The sequence below is a fragment of the Choristoneura fumiferana genome, chromosome 27, assembly GCF_025370935.1.
Source record: "Choristoneura fumiferana chromosome 27, NRCan_CFum_1, whole genome shotgun sequence".
Taxonomy (NCBI): Eukaryota; Metazoa; Arthropoda; class Insecta; order Lepidoptera; family Tortricidae; genus Choristoneura; species Choristoneura fumiferana.
In genome coordinates, this window is record NC_133498.1 from 2,349,088 (window position 1) to 2,368,644 (window position 19,557).

The 19,557-nt window shown below is 47.5% G+C and overlaps 1 protein-coding gene across 1 annotated transcript in view; it reads left to right on the forward strand.

Moving 5' to 3' along the window:
* Window positions 1-19,557, forward strand: part of fra (neogenin protein frazzled) — a 138,368-nt gene that overhangs the window by 113,116 nt on the left and 5,695 nt on the right. The window contains 26 exon segments of the mRNA XM_074108434.1: window positions 842-963; window positions 1,795-2,119; window positions 3,351-3,474; window positions 4,346-4,825; window positions 4,935-5,156; window positions 5,633-5,839; window positions 6,104-6,277; window positions 6,557-6,683; window positions 9,937-10,098; window positions 10,752-10,939; window positions 11,227-11,292; window positions 11,571-11,624; window positions 11,627-11,744; window positions 12,012-12,164; window positions 12,411-12,450; window positions 12,483-12,631; window positions 13,209-13,356; window positions 14,141-14,256; window positions 14,691-14,831; window positions 15,587-15,694; window positions 16,087-16,104; window positions 16,106-16,192; window positions 17,545-17,689; window positions 18,465-18,614; window positions 19,073-19,263; window positions 19,468-19,545. Of these exon segments, the coding sequence (XP_073964535.1) occupies window positions 842-963; window positions 1,795-2,119; window positions 3,351-3,474; window positions 4,346-4,825; window positions 4,935-5,156; window positions 5,633-5,839; window positions 6,104-6,277; window positions 6,557-6,683; window positions 9,937-10,098; window positions 10,752-10,939; window positions 11,227-11,292; window positions 11,571-11,624; window positions 11,627-11,744; window positions 12,012-12,164; window positions 12,411-12,450; window positions 12,483-12,631; window positions 13,209-13,356; window positions 14,141-14,256; window positions 14,691-14,831; window positions 15,587-15,694; window positions 16,087-16,104; window positions 16,106-16,192; window positions 17,545-17,689; window positions 18,465-18,614; window positions 19,073-19,263; window positions 19,468-19,545 (3,893 nt within the window).

Sequence of the window (19,557 nt, forward strand, 5' to 3'; positions counted from 1 at the left end):
ACTGCCTGGGTAGCTCTTCGAGCGTTTCAACCGCTGTCAGTTTCGTGTCGCTAATACCTACTGAAGAAATGGGTCACGTAGAATGAAAGGGTATTGTAAACGACATGGTGTGCATGCGGTACAGTTACAATTCATTAAAACTTGCTTCCGGCCTTCCGGTCACACGTTTCTTCAATATATGCGACAGGAAACTGATAGCGGTTGAATAGTTTGTGGAACTAACTACCTAATTTAATGCGTTAGTATCATTTCCTCTAAAAAAGCAGCTGGTCTAAGTAGCAAGTGGTCTAAAAAAGCAGCTGGTCTAAGTAGCAAATGGTCTAAAAAAACAGCTGGTCTAAGTAGCAAGTGGTCTAAAAAAGTAGCTGGTCTAAGTAGCAGGTGGTCTAAAAAAGCAGCTGGTCTAAGTAGCAAGTGGTCTAAAAAGTAGCTCGTCTTAAAAGCAACTGGCGCTAACCTGTTTTTTGTCAAAAACTTGAAAATATCTAGGTTAGGTTAGAGTTGCATCAAGGCGCAAAGCGCCTCAGCCACGCGGAATAGGAGGTCCGCGAAGCGGAGCTCCGTCGAATTTGAGTCAAAGAATTTTAGACCACTTGCTACTTAGACCAGCTAAGGAATGGAATTCGCTCCCGTTGTCTGTATTTCCGAATAAATACAATCTAGGGCTCTTCAAAGCTAGAGTGAATAAGCTGTTACTGAACCAGTAAGATACACCTTTGGCCTCATCTGCACTTAACATCAGGTGAGACAGGGGTCAATCATGGTCAGTTTTATGTAAAAAAAACTAGCTGCTTTTGTAGCCGAAGTCTAGTATATAGTAACCTGTTGGTATGTGTGTCAGGTCGTCGCTGCGGATCCAGGGCGTGCTGCGTGTGGACGCGGGCATGTTCCAGTGCTACGCGTGGTCGGCGGGGGGCGCCGCCGCCGCCGCGCTGCGGCTCGTGGTGCTGCCGCCCGACGACGGTGAGCGTCACGGTCACGCGTCACGCGTCACGCGTCACGCCCGACGGCGTGTGGTGCCGCTTGCCGCTTGCCAGGTCGCCGTCGCCGCTACATCCAGGCGCGCTGCGGTGGACGACTATGTTCCAGTGCTACGCGTCTGAATTTGCGAACTTATTTCTCGTCCAATATTCCGCAGTGCCTAAAGACTAAAGTCTTCGACCAGTGTGTATTGTCAGTGATGACTTATGGCGCTGAGACGTGGTCCTTGACTGTTAGCCTTTTACAGAGGCTCAGAGTCACGCGACGAGCTATGGAGAGAGCTATGCTTGGAGTTTCTTTGCGCGATAGAATCCGGAATACGGAAATTCGTCGAAGAACTAAAGTCACCGACATAGCTCGAAAAATATGCAAGCTGAAGTGGCAATGGGCGGGCCACATCGCTCGAAGAACAGATAACCGTTGGGGGAGAAAAGTCCTCGAGTGGCGACCATGAACCGGAAGACGAAGCGTTGGCAGGCCTCCGTCCCAGTGGACTGACGACATCGTGAGAGTTGCGGGGAGCCGGTGGATGCAAGTGGCGAGTAGTCGTTCAATGTAGCGTTCTAAGGGAGAGGACTTTGTCCAGCAGTGGACGTCTTCCTGCTGCTGATGATGATGATGATGATTTTTGGTCAAATGACAAGACACCGTTTAGATTAATATTTGTTTGAGTTTCCACAGTGCTTCAAACGATACGACCACCTCTCCTACCAATTTTTTGATTTTAATTTCAACTATTAAAATTTACGTTCTTATTATTTGAAATTTGATTTACTTTTATTTAACTTTATTTATTTTCATTTTATTCCACAGACCCTCCCAAATTCCCAAACACGACCGACATTTTCAACAGCCTGATATCCTCAGAAGACCCGACCTTAGACCCTTTGCAATACGACCCAGATTTCCTTGGCGAGACCTCCTCCGCTTACACTTCTGAGCCGGACTACTATGATTACACGCTGCCTGAAGGCGTGGACCTGGGGCGGGAGAACGCGACTATAGTCTCTGCGCCGAGGGGCTTAAAGGCGGTTATCGTGAAACACCGCTTCGTCACGCTCAGTTGGCAGGAGCCTGAGAAGAAGATGGAAGATATCACCGAATACGTCGTCGTGTACCGAGCCAAGGGCAGCGAACGGTGAGACCTTTGGATACTGCTTTACCCCAAGCCACTTCGTTTCACATAATTTCATTTGTCATAAAAAAATGCCGTGTACTCTCCGTCCGTCTCCGCGTAGAATAGGGATGACGACTGAGTTAAAAATATGTATCATTCTATTTAGTCCGACAGTTAAATTATGGAAAAATATGGGACACGCATTTTTTGGTTTATCAAATTATTAAAAATCGACAAAGGTATAGATCATCAAACTTCCAGAGTGGAGGCTTCTGACGTCACTATTGGGTAAAAATCGTACCATATAGTGACTTCACTCGAAACTTCTAAGCACTGTACCCTCGTCATTGTTTGTTTGTCAAACAAAAGAAAAAATACGTGTACAATATGTTTTAATTATGTAACTGACGGGCTAAACAGTTTTTTTAGTCGTCTAGCTTATTATTTAATCGCTATCCCGCGGGAACTATGCAATTTTCCGGGATAAAAAGTATCCTATGTCCTTCCCCGGCACTCAAACTATCTGTAGACCGTTAGTCATATAAATGGATTCGGTGATTTAGACGTAAAAAGGTAACAAACAAACAGACTTAACTTTCGCATTTATAATATTAGTTGAATATCTGAACAGATCTGAACTAAGAAATGAGGGCGTCGACGGCGAATTGTCGCTAGATGGCGTTAGTATCGTTTGACGTCGCGGTCTTGCTTGCGATTGGCTCATTTAGTTAGTAGCCGGAGCCGAAACGTGGACTTTGACTGCGGGCTAATCCACAAATTCAAGGTCGCTCAGCGGGCTATGGAGAGAGCAATGCTAGGGGTTTCTTTGAAGGATAAAATCCGAAATCACATTATCGGACCAATAACGAAAGTTACCGATCTTGCTCAGAGAATTAGTTCGCTGAAGTGGCGTTGGGCTGGCCACGTCTGTCGCAGGACCGATGAACGGTGGAGCAGACGAGTCCTCGAATGGAGACCACGGACGGGAAAACGTAGTGCAGGGCGTCCTGGGGCACGGTGGACGGACGACCTTAAAGGGGCTGAAGACAGTCTTGTGGCGCGCTATGGAAGAGGCCTATGTCCAGCAGTGGACTGCTGCTGCTAGTTAGTTAGTTATTTGACCTAATTGCAAGCAAAACCGTAACGTCAAACAAGCTTTACGGTACTAACACCATCTAGTGATATTTCTTCGCGTATCAAGTAGCCCTCATTCCTGTGTAAGTGTAATAGTGTCTTGAATATGGTCGTGCAGGGAGCGCGTGTCTCGCGGCGGCGCGTCGCGTCTGGAGATGAATGTCGCGTCGCTGCAGCCAAACACCACGTACCAGTTCGCGGCGCGTGCGGTCACCGCCAGTGCCATCTCGCCCGCCACAGAGGTAACTCTTTCTTACATTAAGAAATCGCGTATTATGACCACCAGTCGCCGCCACTAAACACACAAACACCACTCGATACTAGATGGCGCCATGTGACTCGTGAAGCTATATTAGTTCGTCCTTACAATACTAGATGGCGCCAGGAGTCGCGCCACACGTCAGTTTTAATGAGGGCTATCGCGTATGAATACGCCGCTAGTGTAGCGTGATGTCTCCGAAATGTCAAATCTCATAGTTTTTGGGTGAGCTACGCGGGTTTATTTATAATTGGAATAATTTTGTGAATATTTTGCATTGCCTGAAATTAATTATGAAAATTATGCATTACGGGGCAATGAATGTCTGTGTTTTGAGACAGTTTTGTCTTTCGGAAACTTTTGTCCTCCCTTTTTTTCCGAAAACAACGGGACTACGCAACAATGTGGTTGCTCGCTATTTTTATGGTACGGTTTTTATATGTATTAAATATGATTTTAATCTAAACTTTGTTTTCACGTCCGTAATAACAGACTTTGAAAGCCACACTTAAAAACCTCCCGCAACAGTGGCGCCATCTAGAAAGACAAAAAACGATAGGCCTCATTGCTCTGTAGCAGAACCACAGAATCAGTAATAAGAGCAATATAAATGTCACGCGCGAGGCGCCTATCTGGCTGCCAGATATTTTTCTGGATGGACTGGTCAAATGTTTTCATGTGGAAAACACAATGAGTCGAATGAACTTCTGTTAACTACCACTACTTGTGTCCCTGGTGCCCGTGATGTAGCTGAAACGGCTACGTTATTTTAGTAATAAATCGTCGCTTTTATGTCCCAGTTGCAATAATTGTGTGAAAATGGATAAAGTTTAAAGCAATTAATTTGTCGTCAGACCGTGGAGGTGCGCACTTCAGGCGAAGAGGCGCACGCGCAGCCGCCGCGGGACGTGCGCGTGGAGCCGCTGGGGCCGCACGCGCTGCGCGTCACGTGGACCATACCCGCGCTCGCGCCTGCGCACTACACCGTGCACTACACAGAGGTCAGTGACCCCCGCCCTGCGCGCGCGCGCCCGCTGGGGCCGCACGCGCTGCGCGTCACGTGGACCAGACCCGCGCTCGCGCCTGCGCACTACACCGTGCACTATACAGAGGTCAGTGACCCCCGCCCTGCGCGCGCGCACCCGCTGGGGCCGCACGCGCTGCGCGTCACGTGGACCAGACCCGCGCTCGCGCCTGCGCACTACACCGTGCACTATACAGAGGTCAGTGACCCCCGCCCTGCGCGCGCGCACCCGCTGGGGCCGCACGCGCTGCGCGTCACGTGGACCAGACCCGCGCTCGCGCCTGCGCACTACACCGTGCACTATACAGAGGTCAGTGACCCCCGCCCTGCGCGCGCGCACCCGCTGGGGCCGCACGCGCTGCGCGTCACGTGGACCAGACCCGCGCTCGCGCCTGCGCACTACACCGTGCACTATACAGAGGTCAGTGACCCCGCCCTGCGCGCGCGCACCCGCTGGGCCGCACGCGCTGCGCGTCACGTGGACCAGACCCGCGCTCGCGCCTGCGCACTACACCGTGCACTACACAGAGGTCAGTGACCCCCGCCCTGCGCGCGCGCACCCGCTGGGGCCGCACGCGCTGCGCGTCACGTGGACCAGACCCGCGCTCGCGCCTGCGCACTACACCGTGCACTACACAGAGGTCAGTGACCCCCGCCCTGCGCGCGCGCACCCGCTGGGGCCGCACGCGCTGCGCGTCACGTGGACCAGACCCGCGCCCGCGCCTGCGCACTACACAGAGGTCAGTGACCCCCGCCCTGCGCGCGCGCACCCGCTGGGGCCTCACGCGCTGCGCGTCACGTGGACCAGACCCGCGCCCGCGCCTGCGCACTACACAGAGGTCAGTGACCCCCGCCCTGCGCGCGCGCACCCGCTGGGGCCGCACTGCGTCCATCTTATTGGTGGACGATGGCCTGCCTATTTCCACTTCAAGAAGTTAATCCTTCGTCCTATAAATTATTATTATTAACGTAGTTGTAAGATAATATTACAAACCCTCTATGGCTATGGTGTTCGGAATAAATGGATTAATAAATAAAATAATAAAGATTTTTTTAGCATGTGTCCAACGTTACAGTGCCATCTGGCGGTGACTCTTAACAACCACGGTGTCTGCAGGTAGAGAGCGGTCGCGAGCAGGTGGTGACGGCGCCGGCGGCGGCTGGCGAGGGCGCGGTGACGCTGGAGGGGCTGCGCGCGGCGGCCGCCTACAGCGTGCTGGTGGCGGGGGGCGGGGCGGCCTCCCCCCCCGTGCGCGCGCGCACGCTCGCCCTCGCGCCCAGCGCGCCGCCCGCCAACGTCAGCGCCGACCCCGCCTCGCCCACCGTGAGTACTGCCAGCGCGAGCGGCACGGCGGCACCGTGACGTCACACGACATAGTAGTAGGCGCTCAACAGATCGTAGCGACAGATACCGTAACTTGGCGCGAGGTAGCTTAAACCGTTTGGTCCACGGCACTAAGAAACAATATCACGAGCACCGCACGTTGAAGTTCAAATCCGTAAAAGGCACAATAATCAGAAAGTTTGCTACTTGACCTGGCCGCTTTTTAGACGGAGATCTACTTACGAGCCCTTTATTGTGTCCCAGTCGATCCTGGTCCGCTGGGAGGCGCCACCGGCGCGCACGCACCGCGGGCCGCTGACGGGCTACAAGGTGCGGTACCGGGCCGCTGGCGCGCGACGCAAGCCCGACGCGCTCGCCACGCCCGCTGACGCGCGCCGCGCGGAGCTCAGGGACCTGCTGCCGCATACCACCTACCAGGTGGGTACAGTACCGGGCCTCCCATTTTCACAACAAATTGATATACGGTCAGAGGGTCTCCGACGGAGCTGACTAAAAACCAGCGCTGGGAGGTTGTAACGCGTTTCAGCGTTATACTGGGCCATTTCCGACTTACAACCGCAACGACAATAGAAAAGTGGGTTACTTTATCATTAAAAGAAGAAACATAAAGCTTTATAGCTAGGTTTACATTATAAAAAGGTCCAACAGTCGAGCCTTCGTGAGCCAGTTTGAGCTCCTTGTTCCTTGTTCTTCCAGATCCGCGTGTGCGCGATGAACGCCAACGGCTCGGGCCCGTTCAGCGAGTGGATCACGGCGGCCACGCAGGCGCAGGCGCAGGCGCGGGACGAGACGCGCGCGCCCGCCATGCCGCCGCCGCTCAACAGTGAGTGCCCCAGTACAGTCGCCATCGGAAACTTAGGAGCGGCCAAGGTGATCAAACATGATCGAAACATGAGCCCTAATATAGGTAGTGCCACAAAACATGTCGTGTAATGACAGCAGGATTTTGAAATTTACTCATTAATTTTATTCATTCTCCTTTCGTGCAATCAGCTCTTTTTGTAGATGTGTGTGTAATCATTCACTTCGACTCTCATGGCACTAGCTATACTTTAATGATAGCGTCCATGTTCCGATGTTTTTGACCACCTTGGCCGCTCCGAAATATCTGATGGCGACTTTACCGCCCTCTAGCGGCGGAGACACGTGACACGTGGCGCCCTCTAGTTACGAAATCACACTACATGCAACAAGCGGTGCCCTCTAGTAGCTGACACAAATAATACATATAGTGGCGTCATCTAGTTGTAAACACACGAACTACCTATGCAATGAGAGGTGCCCTCTACGAGCGAACAAATAACCACATACAGTAACGCCATCTGCTGGTCCTAGTAGTGACTGCCCCCTTTTTGCATTGTAGCTTGTAGCGTCATTTAGTTCAGGGATAACACCAAACGCTGACACACACACACACACAACATATTGTAGCACCATCCGTTAGCCGACACACCCATCCATAAACTTGTTAAATCTCTTCATTATCTAAATCTTAATTTTCTAGTTAAAGACACATGCTACTATAAAGTACTACACGTTACTATACAGTAGCGCCATCTGTCAACCGACACGCTTACTATTCACAGTAATACGCAGGGGAAATACCCATTTTATATTTTTCATTGTTGTTTTTTCCCGTGTGTGTGTCGTTTAATGTTAAAATAGTTATTTGTGCAACAAGAGAGCAAAGTCGTTTTTTGGTGCGAGTGTTGATTTTGAATCCCGAGTAAGCGAAGGATTCTACAATTGAATCACGAGCGATAGCGAGTGATTCTAGTTTAGAATCATGAGATCAGCGAGGGATTTCAAACACACGAGATGCAAAAAAACTTTGGTCTCGTGTGACACATACAACTTTTCACCTGAGCAGCGAGAACATTTATCATTTAAATTAAAGGTTAAAACAAAACCACATATATTTAGAAGACAAAAAATATCAAAAACTTTAAAATATAATTCGATTGTTAAGAAATAAATATAGTACCTACTTACATAATCATATTTAAAACTTTTTGTCGAAAATGATTCATACAGTCGCCATTATATCTTTAAAAAGTCACTTAATAATGCCAGACAACGATCAAAAGTCACCGGTAAGTAGACAGGTTTTAAACATGGAACGAAAAAGTATCCAGTATAAAAATAAACCTTTAAATATGATTTTATTAGGATTTTTATTGTTTGAAACATATATATAGATTACTTTCAAATTCATTCAATTTGACAAATATTTCATCCAACTTTAAGAGATATGCAGTAGACGGAACGAATTGATTAAAAAAAAAAACAAGAGCAGCGGCTTTCGTACAACGAGGTTGCATACTTTATTAAAAGAGTGGGAAAATTGTAAAATTTCGGAAATATTTCGCTGTCATATAATTCACTGTTTTTTTAATTTCACCTCGTGTTTTTGTTCTTTAATTTGTCCTTATTATAATTAAGTAATTATTGACATATTTTTAATGCTAAAGGTCAACACAGTATTTTTTTATTAGGTTGGTATAATGCTTCTTGCTTAATTAAAAAGTAAAAAAAAAAACTAAGAAAAAAGTAAAATTGAACGGGATATTCGTTCATTTATGCTCGTTTTGTTTTCTAATTTAACTTTGTAGATTTTAGTTTATATTTGAGAAGAGCACCGTACAAGCTTCGAGCAATAAGTGCTATAATAAATCCCTCTAATAATGCTCTATATACCTACTTAATATAACAGACGTTTTGTAATTTTGCGGTTGAAATATGTGTATCCGAACGTTTATTTGTTTCTTTTTAGGGCTACAGAATTTGAAAATCGAACTTATTATCGATTTGATCCTAACTCTCGCTTTTTTCCTATTGAAGTGAAAGTGACAGATCAAAGTCAAGTTCAAATATTTGCCATTCAGTGAGTGGACCCAGCACTATCCTCAGCATTTAAAAAAATAATTAAAAAGCTACTTTGTCTCACGGAGTGAGCAAAATGCGATTTTGCTCACTGATTTTTCATAGCAAAACCTGCTTGTTTGAGCTGCTGAGGTGAAAAAATAATTACTTACTAGATGAAAACCCGGCTTCGCTCGGGTAAAATGTAGACTCATAATAATATGTTTGAAAAAAATATTTTGCCACTGAAAAGACTGTCGTACTTATCGAAAAATCTGAAGTATATTCCCAGCCTTAATATTATCACAAACGTACTTTCACAGCTAACCTACGTATCGGTATTTCACCAGTAGATAGTTCTGCTAAATCTTATTTGCCCAAATAACTATGATGTCTCTGTCTCATAATCAAAGAAATTAGACCTAAAGGGCCCCATATACGGTACGATTCGTCTGTACGATCGATCTGATGAAAATCGACGAATCGTACCGTGTGGGGCCCTTAAGAGGTCACAATGGAGAACGAAATGCAAACCTGTGACACCTGTGACACGTGATGACGTGACACTAACGCCACTTTGATGTGATGACTTTGACATGTTAACTTCGCAACGCCATTATATACTTAGTAATTTATTCAAGTATATATTGAAAATACTCGATAATCCGAATTTTCCGCCTATAAGTTGTCGACTCGGATTGACTAATTTTTTACGCTCTTCAATTTGATGTGCATTTCGTTCGAGTCTACCGTACCCCTTGACGAAATTATTAATATAGATTAAGTTTTATTTTAGTTTCACGTAGTTTCATCTGTTTATTTTTGGAAGCTAAATTTGACCCACTTCCTAAAGTCCAATCTACTTGAAATTTGGCATACTTATGTAAATTTGGTGTCAATACAATAATCTGACAGTGACAGCTTGGTGGTCCTGTCAGGATCGTCTCCGCAGGAAAGAACTCCTCAATGGTTAATAGTACCGACTTGAAATTTGGTACGGATATGTAGTTTAGATGACAATGCAAGTACAGTCAACAAAAAGTGCAGTGAGCAAAAAAAGCTTGTATTAAAAATATTTTTTTTAACAAAAACTAGTTTTTTATAGTATGTCTAAGAAAACATCTGCTAAGAAGAAAAGAAGAGCTGCTAAGAAGAGAAGGAGCACAGGTATCGTCAGATGTCGATTTTGTTTGACGCCTTCGCGTTTGTTGCAGCACGCGCGGGCCGCGACTGGATCTCCGTGTGGTGGGAGGAGCCGGTGGGGGGCGGCGGGGGCGTGGCGCGCGGCTTCCGGCTGGGGTGGGGGCTCGGCGTGCCCGACGAACACGCGAGGGACCTGCCCGCGCACACGCGACACCACGTCATACGGGGGCTCGGTCAGTCACAACAGACAACCACACCCAAGCTCTAACATATCATTAAATCATTTATCATTCCGGCCTATATGCGTCCCACTGTAGGGGTTTTCTCTCAGAACGAGAGGTAATTTCCTCGCACATTGAAAAAATCACATACTATGAAATTGCTACGAGTATGCAGGTTCATATTACGTTTATGTTACGTTTATGTAACGTTCGTGTTACGTTCATATTACGTTTATGTTACGTGTGTATGTAACGTTCATATTACCATCACGTTACGGTCATAATACGTTCATTTTAAGTTAACTATACGTTCATGTTATGATCATGTCATGCTCGTGTTACGTTCATATTATGTTCATGATCCGTTCGTGTAACGATCGCATTACGTTCATATTACGATCATGTTACGTTCATGTTACGATGATGTAACGGTTGTTTTATGATCGTGTATCGTTCGTATTACGTTCATATAACGATCATGTCACTTTCATATCACGTTCATTTTATGTTCATATTATTATTACGTTCATGTTATGATAATGTTACGCTCGTGTTACGTTCATATTACGTTCGTGTGACGTTAGCATGCGATACACGATATGTTATACGATAAACGCCATCTGTCGGTCTGTGGTGGAACTATATCAAATGAATGACACCCCCAGAGTCTAACGCGGAGTACGTGATCTCTCTGCACGCGTCGAACGCGCTGGGCGCGGGCCCGCCCGTGTACGCCACCGTGCGCACGCGCGCCGCCGCCGCAGAGGGCGACGACCCCGGGGACGAGGACGACGACGAGGAGGACGACGAGGAGGAGGAACGCCCTCCGCTCATCCCGCCCGTCGGGCTCAAGGTACAACTTCGCTTACAGGGGATTCGCTTGGTGATGGTGGGAGTGTTTTTTTGATTTTTTTTTTCAATGTACGATGACTAGAAGCTATTGCGGTCTATTGTGGGCGCTCGCGATCGCATTCATCATCTCTTTCTATCCTCATCTTATACCGTGTAATAGAAAAAAGTGTTGAAAAGATTATGATTTCGTCTACTGTACTGTGCTGTAGTGTATGTGGCGGTAACTAGAGGGCGCTACTTACTATGTAGTAAAATCTTCTTGAGACTAATAAAACAAATTGTTATCAGGTGATCATGCTGAGTGGGACCACCGCTGTAGTGTACTGGACGGACCCCACGCTGCCCAAGGGACAGGTCAGACTCAATAATGTTTGTTTTTGGTTCACTTCAACTTATTCGCTGACCATAACTCGTAGTGTTTTAAATTCTCGAGATTTTTCACTCATAATTATAATTACTGCTACAGAACAAAAATATTTTCGGCGAAAATCGAGAATTCCCTATGAAATAGATAAAATTAATAAAAACCAAGTGCGATTACTTCGAAAAACTACACTTGACCAAGAAGACTGAAATGTGGGTTAGGGGGTTATGTTCCGGGAGTGGAACGCTCATATCGTGTTTGTGCGCAGATGGCGACGGACGGGCGGCGCTACGTGGTGCGGTGGGCGGCGGCGGGGGCGGGGGCGGGGGCGGGCCGGGGGCGGGCGGCGCGCGGCGCAGCTTTAACGCGTCCGACCTTAACTGCATGCTCGATGACCTCAAGCCCTTCACTACCTATGAGTTCGCCGTCAAGCTCATCAAAGGTGAGTCCCCGCCTGCTCTACCGAACGATACTATTCCGCATGGCTGAACCGTTTCGCGCCTTGACGCAACTAACTTAACCTATGTTTTTCAAGTTTTCGACAAAGAACAGGTTAGGAAAAGTTGCTTTTTAGACCACTTGCTACTTAGAACAGTTGCTTCTTAGACGGTGTGACTGTTCCCCGAGAAATTTAATATAGCTGATCCCGATGCGTCGGTCCCCTCTTTGCTTTATCAAAAGCTTATCACACATGTACGTGCACCCCCAGGCGGGCAGGAGTCGGCGTGGTCGATGATAGTGTCGAACACGACGCTGGAGGCGGCGCCCGCGTCCCCCCCCCGCGAGCTGAGCGCCGCCCCCGCCGCGCGCGCCGCAGACCTCGCCTGGCTGCCGCCCGCCCGCCCCAACGGGGTCATCACAGGTCAGTACGCTGCCTACGCTGCTCACTACGCTGCTAACTTAAATTAAAATACCAAATGCAAATATTTCTTACGTTTTCTTTTTCAAATGCAATAGTATATTGTAGAACAAGAGCATAAAACGAGCCATATTACCCGAGACGTTCATATAGCCACCCGAGGCGGCGAGGGTGGATATTTACGTCGTGGGTAAAATGAGTTTTCCATCCTGCTTTTCACTTCGATTCAGAGTTCATATATGTTTGCAGGCTACATAATAATGTACGCGCCGATGGGGGCGAGGGCGGGGCTGGGGGCGGTGGCGGGGGCGGGGAGGGGTCGTGGACGGCGCTGACGGCGGCGGGCGAGCGCACGCGCGCGCGGCTCGAGCGGCTGCGGCCGCGCACCCTATACAGCGTCAAGGTGCAGGCGCGGAACAGCAAGGGGCTCGGACCCTTCTGCGCGCCGCTCGCCTTCACCACCGGTGTCGGTGAGTACAGGCTGATAGTTTGTGCAGCAATAACTAGATGGCGCTTTTGTTGCGCGAACTAAATCGATAGATGGCGTTATTAATTGTATGTCGCGTTTACTAGATGGCGCTTTAGTTGCGCGACCTAGGTGGATAGATGGCGTTGTTAGTTGCATATGGCGCTGACTAGATGGCGCTGTTTGTTGCGAGTTACGGGCTGTAGATGGCGTTATGGTTGTTTCAGAACTACTTGTGTGTTGCATACTAGATAACTTAGTGAGTGATTTCCATTTATTACCTATACTCGTCCGCACTGGGCCCGCGTGGGAACTATGGCCCAAGCCCTCTTGTTCTGAGAGGAGGCCTGTGCCCAGCAGTGGGACGTTTATAGGCTGGGATGATGACCTATACTCGTTAGTAAAGAGATGTGTGATTCGATGTTTGTTTGTTATAATGGAATCTAGTAACAACCGCAATGAAAGGCATAAAGCTTTTGATTTGTAGTTTGTACATATGTGAAGAATTTTTTTTATCTCGTTTTATTTATTTATTTATCGTTATAATCAGTCCGTGCGTTCTAAATGTATGTCGTTGTCAGACACGGGCGGGGGCGGCGGGCTGGCGGGCGCCACGTCGGCCTGGCTGTGGGCGTCGGCCGGCGGCGCCTGCGCAGTGCTGGCGCTCGCTGCGGCGCTCGCGCTGTCGCTGTGCTGTCGCCGCGCGCAGCCGCTGTCGCCGCACACCAGGTACACGCGCGTCGGACGTCCGTTGAACGCGCGTCGGACGCGGGCTGGCGCTCGCTGCGGCACTCGCGCTGTCGATGCTGGTGCAAGGACTACCATGAAGTGGGACTGGGCCGGCCGCGTCGGTCGAATGCATCCTTTGCGGTGGTCTATAAATGACATTAGAGTGGGTGCCACGGGGCTGATGACGACGGCAGAAGAGGCCCAGACGGAGATGGCGTGACGATCTGTAGCCATATTGTATGCTTTGACGCACGCGATCGCATTCATTCATGCTGCCGTCTTTTTTTATCCTCATCCTATATCGTGTGACAGAAAGAGGTGGTGAAAACGATCGTGATGCTTACCTCAGAAAATCTTTATGTATGTGTTTTATGTACTGCTTACTTTATGTTTATTTAACGTTTGGGCTCCACAGAAAACCAGCGTTACTGCACATAATGTGCGGCAACACATGCTGAGTGGAGACCTTTTTGGTATCCTGCTGTGTCACCTAGTAACATAGTTTTAGCTAGTTCTAGTCTTAGTTTTAGGTGGTACATTTTTGGAGCCAAAATAAACTTTTCTTTCTCTTTCTTTCTTTCTTTCTTTCTTTATGTTATTATGGTTATGTGTTGCAATAGAGTTATTGTATTGTAATTCCAAGTGTGTTAGACAATAAGGCCCTGGATGTTATTCCTCAACGACTGGCTTCAGGGTGCTTTGAATCGGGGGGATATGGGTCAAGGTTTGCCCAGCAGTGGGACGCGAACCCGGGCTAAATAATAATAATGGTTACGTGTTGCAGCACGTACCAGAAGTCGAGTGCGTCGGCGGGCATCAAGCCGCCCGACCTCTGGATACATCACGACCAGATGGAGCTCAAACATCTCGACAAGAGCCTGCACAGCTCCGCCGGTAAGAGTAAGTCTACCTCAGCCTCAGCCTCAGCGTACGACCTTCCACGGTCCTTCCCAATAATTAGAATACTTAATGTATTTTATACGCATTAAATGTAAGTCCATTGTCCTCAATATAAAATTTCAACTACAAACCGTTTCATAAGGAAAATTGTTGCTGGACATGTCCATGTAGAGGAATTAAGAACAAAACAGGGACAGTGATCAATAATTCAAGCTCGCATCATAACACAAACGTCTATTACTAAAATTAGGTAGGTAAAGTCTATACAAATTGCTTTATTAATGACAGATTCATATGAGTATGACAGATGACAGAGCCTAGATTATTTCTTCTTTTGGCCACTATGAGCGCTGCGATATATTTCATTACCCCCACCTAGTACTACCCTCCCAATACTATCTCCTATAAATAATTAGTAACGTCCCGCGTTCCAGTATCGGCAGGCAGCGTGGACGGCCCGTCGGCGCTGGCGTCGTCGACGCTGACGCTGACGCGCGCGCCGGCCGAGTACGAGCCCGCGCGACACGCGCCGCCCGCCTCCCTCGACCGACGACACTACGTGCCCACCTATGTCGGTCAGTAACGCTAGCCACGGCTCACAGATGGCGCTCAAATCGATGACGGTTTCTGTGACAGGCCAGTTGGCGCTAGTGTCGCGCTCGCGCAGTCCGTTTGACAACTTTGAAATGTGCGTCACGTTTGTGATGGTTAAATAACTTAATGAGTCAATCACAAGCAAGACTGTGACGTCAAACGGACCTTTTATGCCGCCACTGCACCAGCCCACAGTTCATATGTAGGTGGCGCTGAAATCAAATACGCTACGTGAGAACATGCCATAACTTTGAATTGGTTACATGTGGTTGCCAGTAGATGGCGCTCAAACCGATAATGCTACGAGAACACACACGTCACAAATTCTTTGAATTGGTTACTTGTGGTTGCTAGTAGATGGCACTCAAACCAATTAACTCACGTGCTGATATAACTTCGAATTGGTAACTGGTGTCGTGACTTGAGACAATTAATTCTGTTAGGCTGTTAGATCAGGGAGGCAGTAGGGTCGGTAACACTAAAAACAAAAACTTCATTCGTTCCTTATTATTATCTTTTATTATTATTGTTTTTCATTACAGTAACTAGTTTTTATATTTATCTCTATTTTTTGTTTATTACCTTAGAACTCGATTATTTTCGAATCGATAGAACTTTTTTTTGTTAAAAAGGAAAATCTAATTCATTGTTTATGTTTTGTTAAAGTTAATATATCAGAGTTCTTTTATATAATTTGCTTTTTGTTTTGTTTTGTTACGTTGTTTGGGCACGCTAGACTCGCGGCGGTCGCCATCTTGCGCGGGCAGCGACGAGACGGCGCCGTTACGCGCGTCGCCCGCGCCCGCGCCCGCGCCGCGCCGCTGCGACCGCTGCGACTACCGGAGTGAGCCTGCATTCACTTTACTTTTAGTTTGTGCTTCGTTTTTCATTTCGGGCGATGATTTTTTATAGAATCCGCATAGTAAGCAATACAGAAAACAGGTACATGAAGGAAATTCACATTCGCAAGAGTGGCAGTCCGAGGGGAGGGATCTCTGAGGACATTGCCTTTGACTGAGCATTGATGAGATACGTCACATGACGCACAGCCGGGCTTAGCTATCAAGGCCTCCCGGGCAAATCATTCATACTCACTCCTACGAGATAAGTCTTACATTGAGTCTAGTTCCTTTAGATCGAAAAAAATGGGTATCCAATTAAGTGTTTAAGTTGAGTTGGCGCGCGCGGCGCCCTCTAGTGCTGGTGTTCTGTGCTGACGCGCGCTGTTTGTTGCAGCCATGACGGGCGTGGGCGGGTGGGGGTGGGGGTGGGGGCGGGCTGCGCGGCCACCTGCGAGCGTCGCGCGCACCGCCCGCCGCACGCGCTGCCGCATCCCGACCAGGTAACTATTCATTGAAAATACAAACTGAGACATGGATGCACAAAAAAAAACAGAAAAAGAAACCAGCGCTGGGAATCGCACCCAGGTTCTCAGCGATCCGTGCTGCGTGCTATAACCCCTACACCACCGCTGGACAGGAGTCTAGAAACAAATTTCTCCTATGCACACATATCTCAGGTTGCTTTTTCTACTACGCTACTTAAGCAGCAGCACTAGCGCATCTATGTTTCGCTCTCATCGAGAGACGTCACATTCTCTCGGAACTAACCGCTCACGCAGACAAGAGATGTCGCTACTAAGCAATCAAAATAATGATTGGTTTTTTGGAGTAAGAAATTACCCGTAAAAGTAACAAATTTGGAGTTGAAATAAAAAATACAAAAATACTCCAAAAAACCAATCATAACTATTCATTGATTAAATTTATTTGACGGATAAATGTGATGCCGTCTCTATTTGTTTTGTTCGAATATACGGAGACGGCATCACATTTATCCGTCAAATAAATTTAATCAATGGGTGGTGAAACAGCCCCTAATTCTTGATTAATGTTGTCAAATTAGAATCCTAATATAAAATGCGGATTACCCATGTTTAGGTTTACAAAAATATTAAATCAGAAGTTAATATTGTTTGACCATAGATGTCGCTCTGCTTGATGCATTAGCGTTTTTGAACTCCGATACGGTCAATCCCAAAATCTTTTCCTTGGTAAATTTTTTTTTAATAGCGAGAAGCCGCTGCCGAAGTAAAAGTGGACAAGTTTCGTACGCTCGTTGAGAAACAGTTCCTCGCGCGGGTGCACGGCTGGGCTGGGCTGGGCGCGGCGTGCTGTTTTATACTTCGTTTTTTTAGTATTAGAAAAAGGGTAAACAATCTTGACGAGTCTTTTTATTGAAAAACGTTTTAAAAAAAACAGTAACTATTACTTATAATAAAATAATAAAAGCATGTAAATAATTATTATTTGCTTGCTAATAGTTACATATTTGCAGTGATTTATTTTTCAGAAGTGTTTTTCAATAAAAAGACACGTCAAGATCGCTCACCTTCTTTCAAATGCTAAAAAAATGAAGTATATAATAATAAATGAAGGACACGAAACAAGCTCGCCGCCCTTAACGGAGCCTCTCATTTTTGCGCGGATGCGAGAGGCTATGCGTAACTATCATCTGAGTTCTGGGGACATAAAACCCCGTTTTAAAAACCCACCTTTTTCCGCAAAGTTTTTGGAAGCGAGCGAGTGATCCGATATTCTCCCAAGAGCGAACGAGAGGTTCGAAGACGGGGTTTTGTGGCCCCAGAGTTAATTTGATAGCGATGCTGGTACATAAGAGGGTGTTCCCCAGCAGGGTTGTTTCCAGAGTACGCCGCTGCTGGCGGGCGTGGCGCCGCTGTCGCCGCAGACGTCGCTGGGGTCGCTGCACGCGCACGCGCATCACACGCTGCCGCTGCACCCCGCGCACCCCGCGCACCCTCACGCGCCGCCCCAGCAGTGTACGTACAATTACTTTTAAATTATCAGTCAATTACTAATATTATTACCAAATTAGTTCATCATCATCATATCAGCCATAGGACGTCCACTGTTAGACACACGCTTCCTCCCTTATACCTTCAGTTGCTTTAGTCCGACGGAAGCGACGTGAACTCATGGTTTTAATCAAGTCATCCGTCTATTTAGTTGGTGGACGTCCTACGCTGCGCTTGCCGATCCGCAGTCTCCTCTCGAGAATTTTACGGCCCCAACGGCCATCTGTTCTCCGTAATATTTGACCTGCCTCATGCCACTTTAACGAGCATCACATGACACCTCATGACACATTATTTTTACATTAGTTCTCCTACACGATACTAGATGGCGTTAAGAGTAGCTTCAACTTGAAATTTATTAATGGGCTTCAAATCTTTTCCTCATTTCTAGTTGGTCGGTTTAATTTTTAATTTTGATACCCCTTTTAAATAGGACGATAATGTCAACAATTCAAGTATAGTCAACAAAACGCTTTTAAATAGTTTTTATTTTTTTTATAGGATAGTAGATTAATGAGCATGTGATGATAAAAAAAATGCTGCTATGAATACTTGCAACTCTGTAGGGGTCGTCGGTGGTCGACTTATTAGAAAGAAGTAGAATCCTTTCTTCTGTTTTTTTTTTGTGCAAGAGAAATAAAGTATTTAGTAAGTAAGTTTTCTTGACTAAATTCAGAACACCGCCGAGGGCAGATCGAGAATTTGTATTAGATTTTATAATGTTAATGTGTGTGTGCAGGCGGCGCGGGCGGGTGTCCGCTGGGCGCGGCGTGCGCGGGGGGCGCGGGGGCGCGGGGGGCGCCACGCCCGCCGGCGGGGACATCTACGCGTGCGCGGCGCGCGAGCGCGGACACTACGTCGCCTACGAGCCGCTGGGGCACTACACGCAGTGAGTATGACACTTCAAGTAGTGCCATCTAACCTGTCACTGTTTGGATTGTGTACTGTGTCACTGATTATATTGTATGAATGCCTATTAATATTCATACGTATTTAAATTCGCAATCAAATCACCGTTAATCACTACATACATGGTTCTTAAGTTCTGTAAGTAGGGTTTATAGTTGTTGCTGATTCGCACCGTCTGCGGTGCCGTACTTTGGAGGTATGTGAGCAGCTGCGGTAAAGTCGGTGACAAAATGAATGTGTACCGAACTGCCCGCCGAATTTGAGACAAGCTATTATGAATTTGTTATTTATCCGTGAAGTAATACATACCCTTACCCTTTACTTTAATAAGTTGCGCAGGTTTTCAGTGTATTCGTAGCAGTTTATCTTTTCGGCGACTAGATGGCGCCAGGGTGGCTGCATCATGTTGCCGCTTGCTTATTATTGGTGTCGTTGCAGCCGCGACTCCCTGAGTAGCGAGGCCGGAACGGTGGGCAGCCTCAGCGGCACAAGCGGAGCGGGCACGGGAGCGGGGACAGGAGCGGGGGCGGCAGCGGGCGCGGGCGTGGGCTCGCTCCAACGCCGCGCGTGCGCCGCGCCGCTGCACAGTTTCGCGGACTCGCCGCATTCCACGCCCAGCCACGGACAGGGTATACAGGCTTCTTATTTATTTATAAAAAAAATATACATTACAGTTAAAACCATTGCGCTGTAAGATTGATCACAAAACGGGTGTCAAAAAAACTGCAACCTAGCTTAAAGTGTAGAGTAATCGATTTAGTTTATTTGGAGGTATGTCCGACATGTTTCGAACTAATCCATCTAGTACTAACCATGCGGTGTGTCGTGTGCAGGCAGCGTGCGGGAGACGTCTCCGTACAAGAAGAGCGCGAGTTCGTCGCCCGGACACCTGCCCAACAGGCTGCAGCTCGGTGAGTGCAACC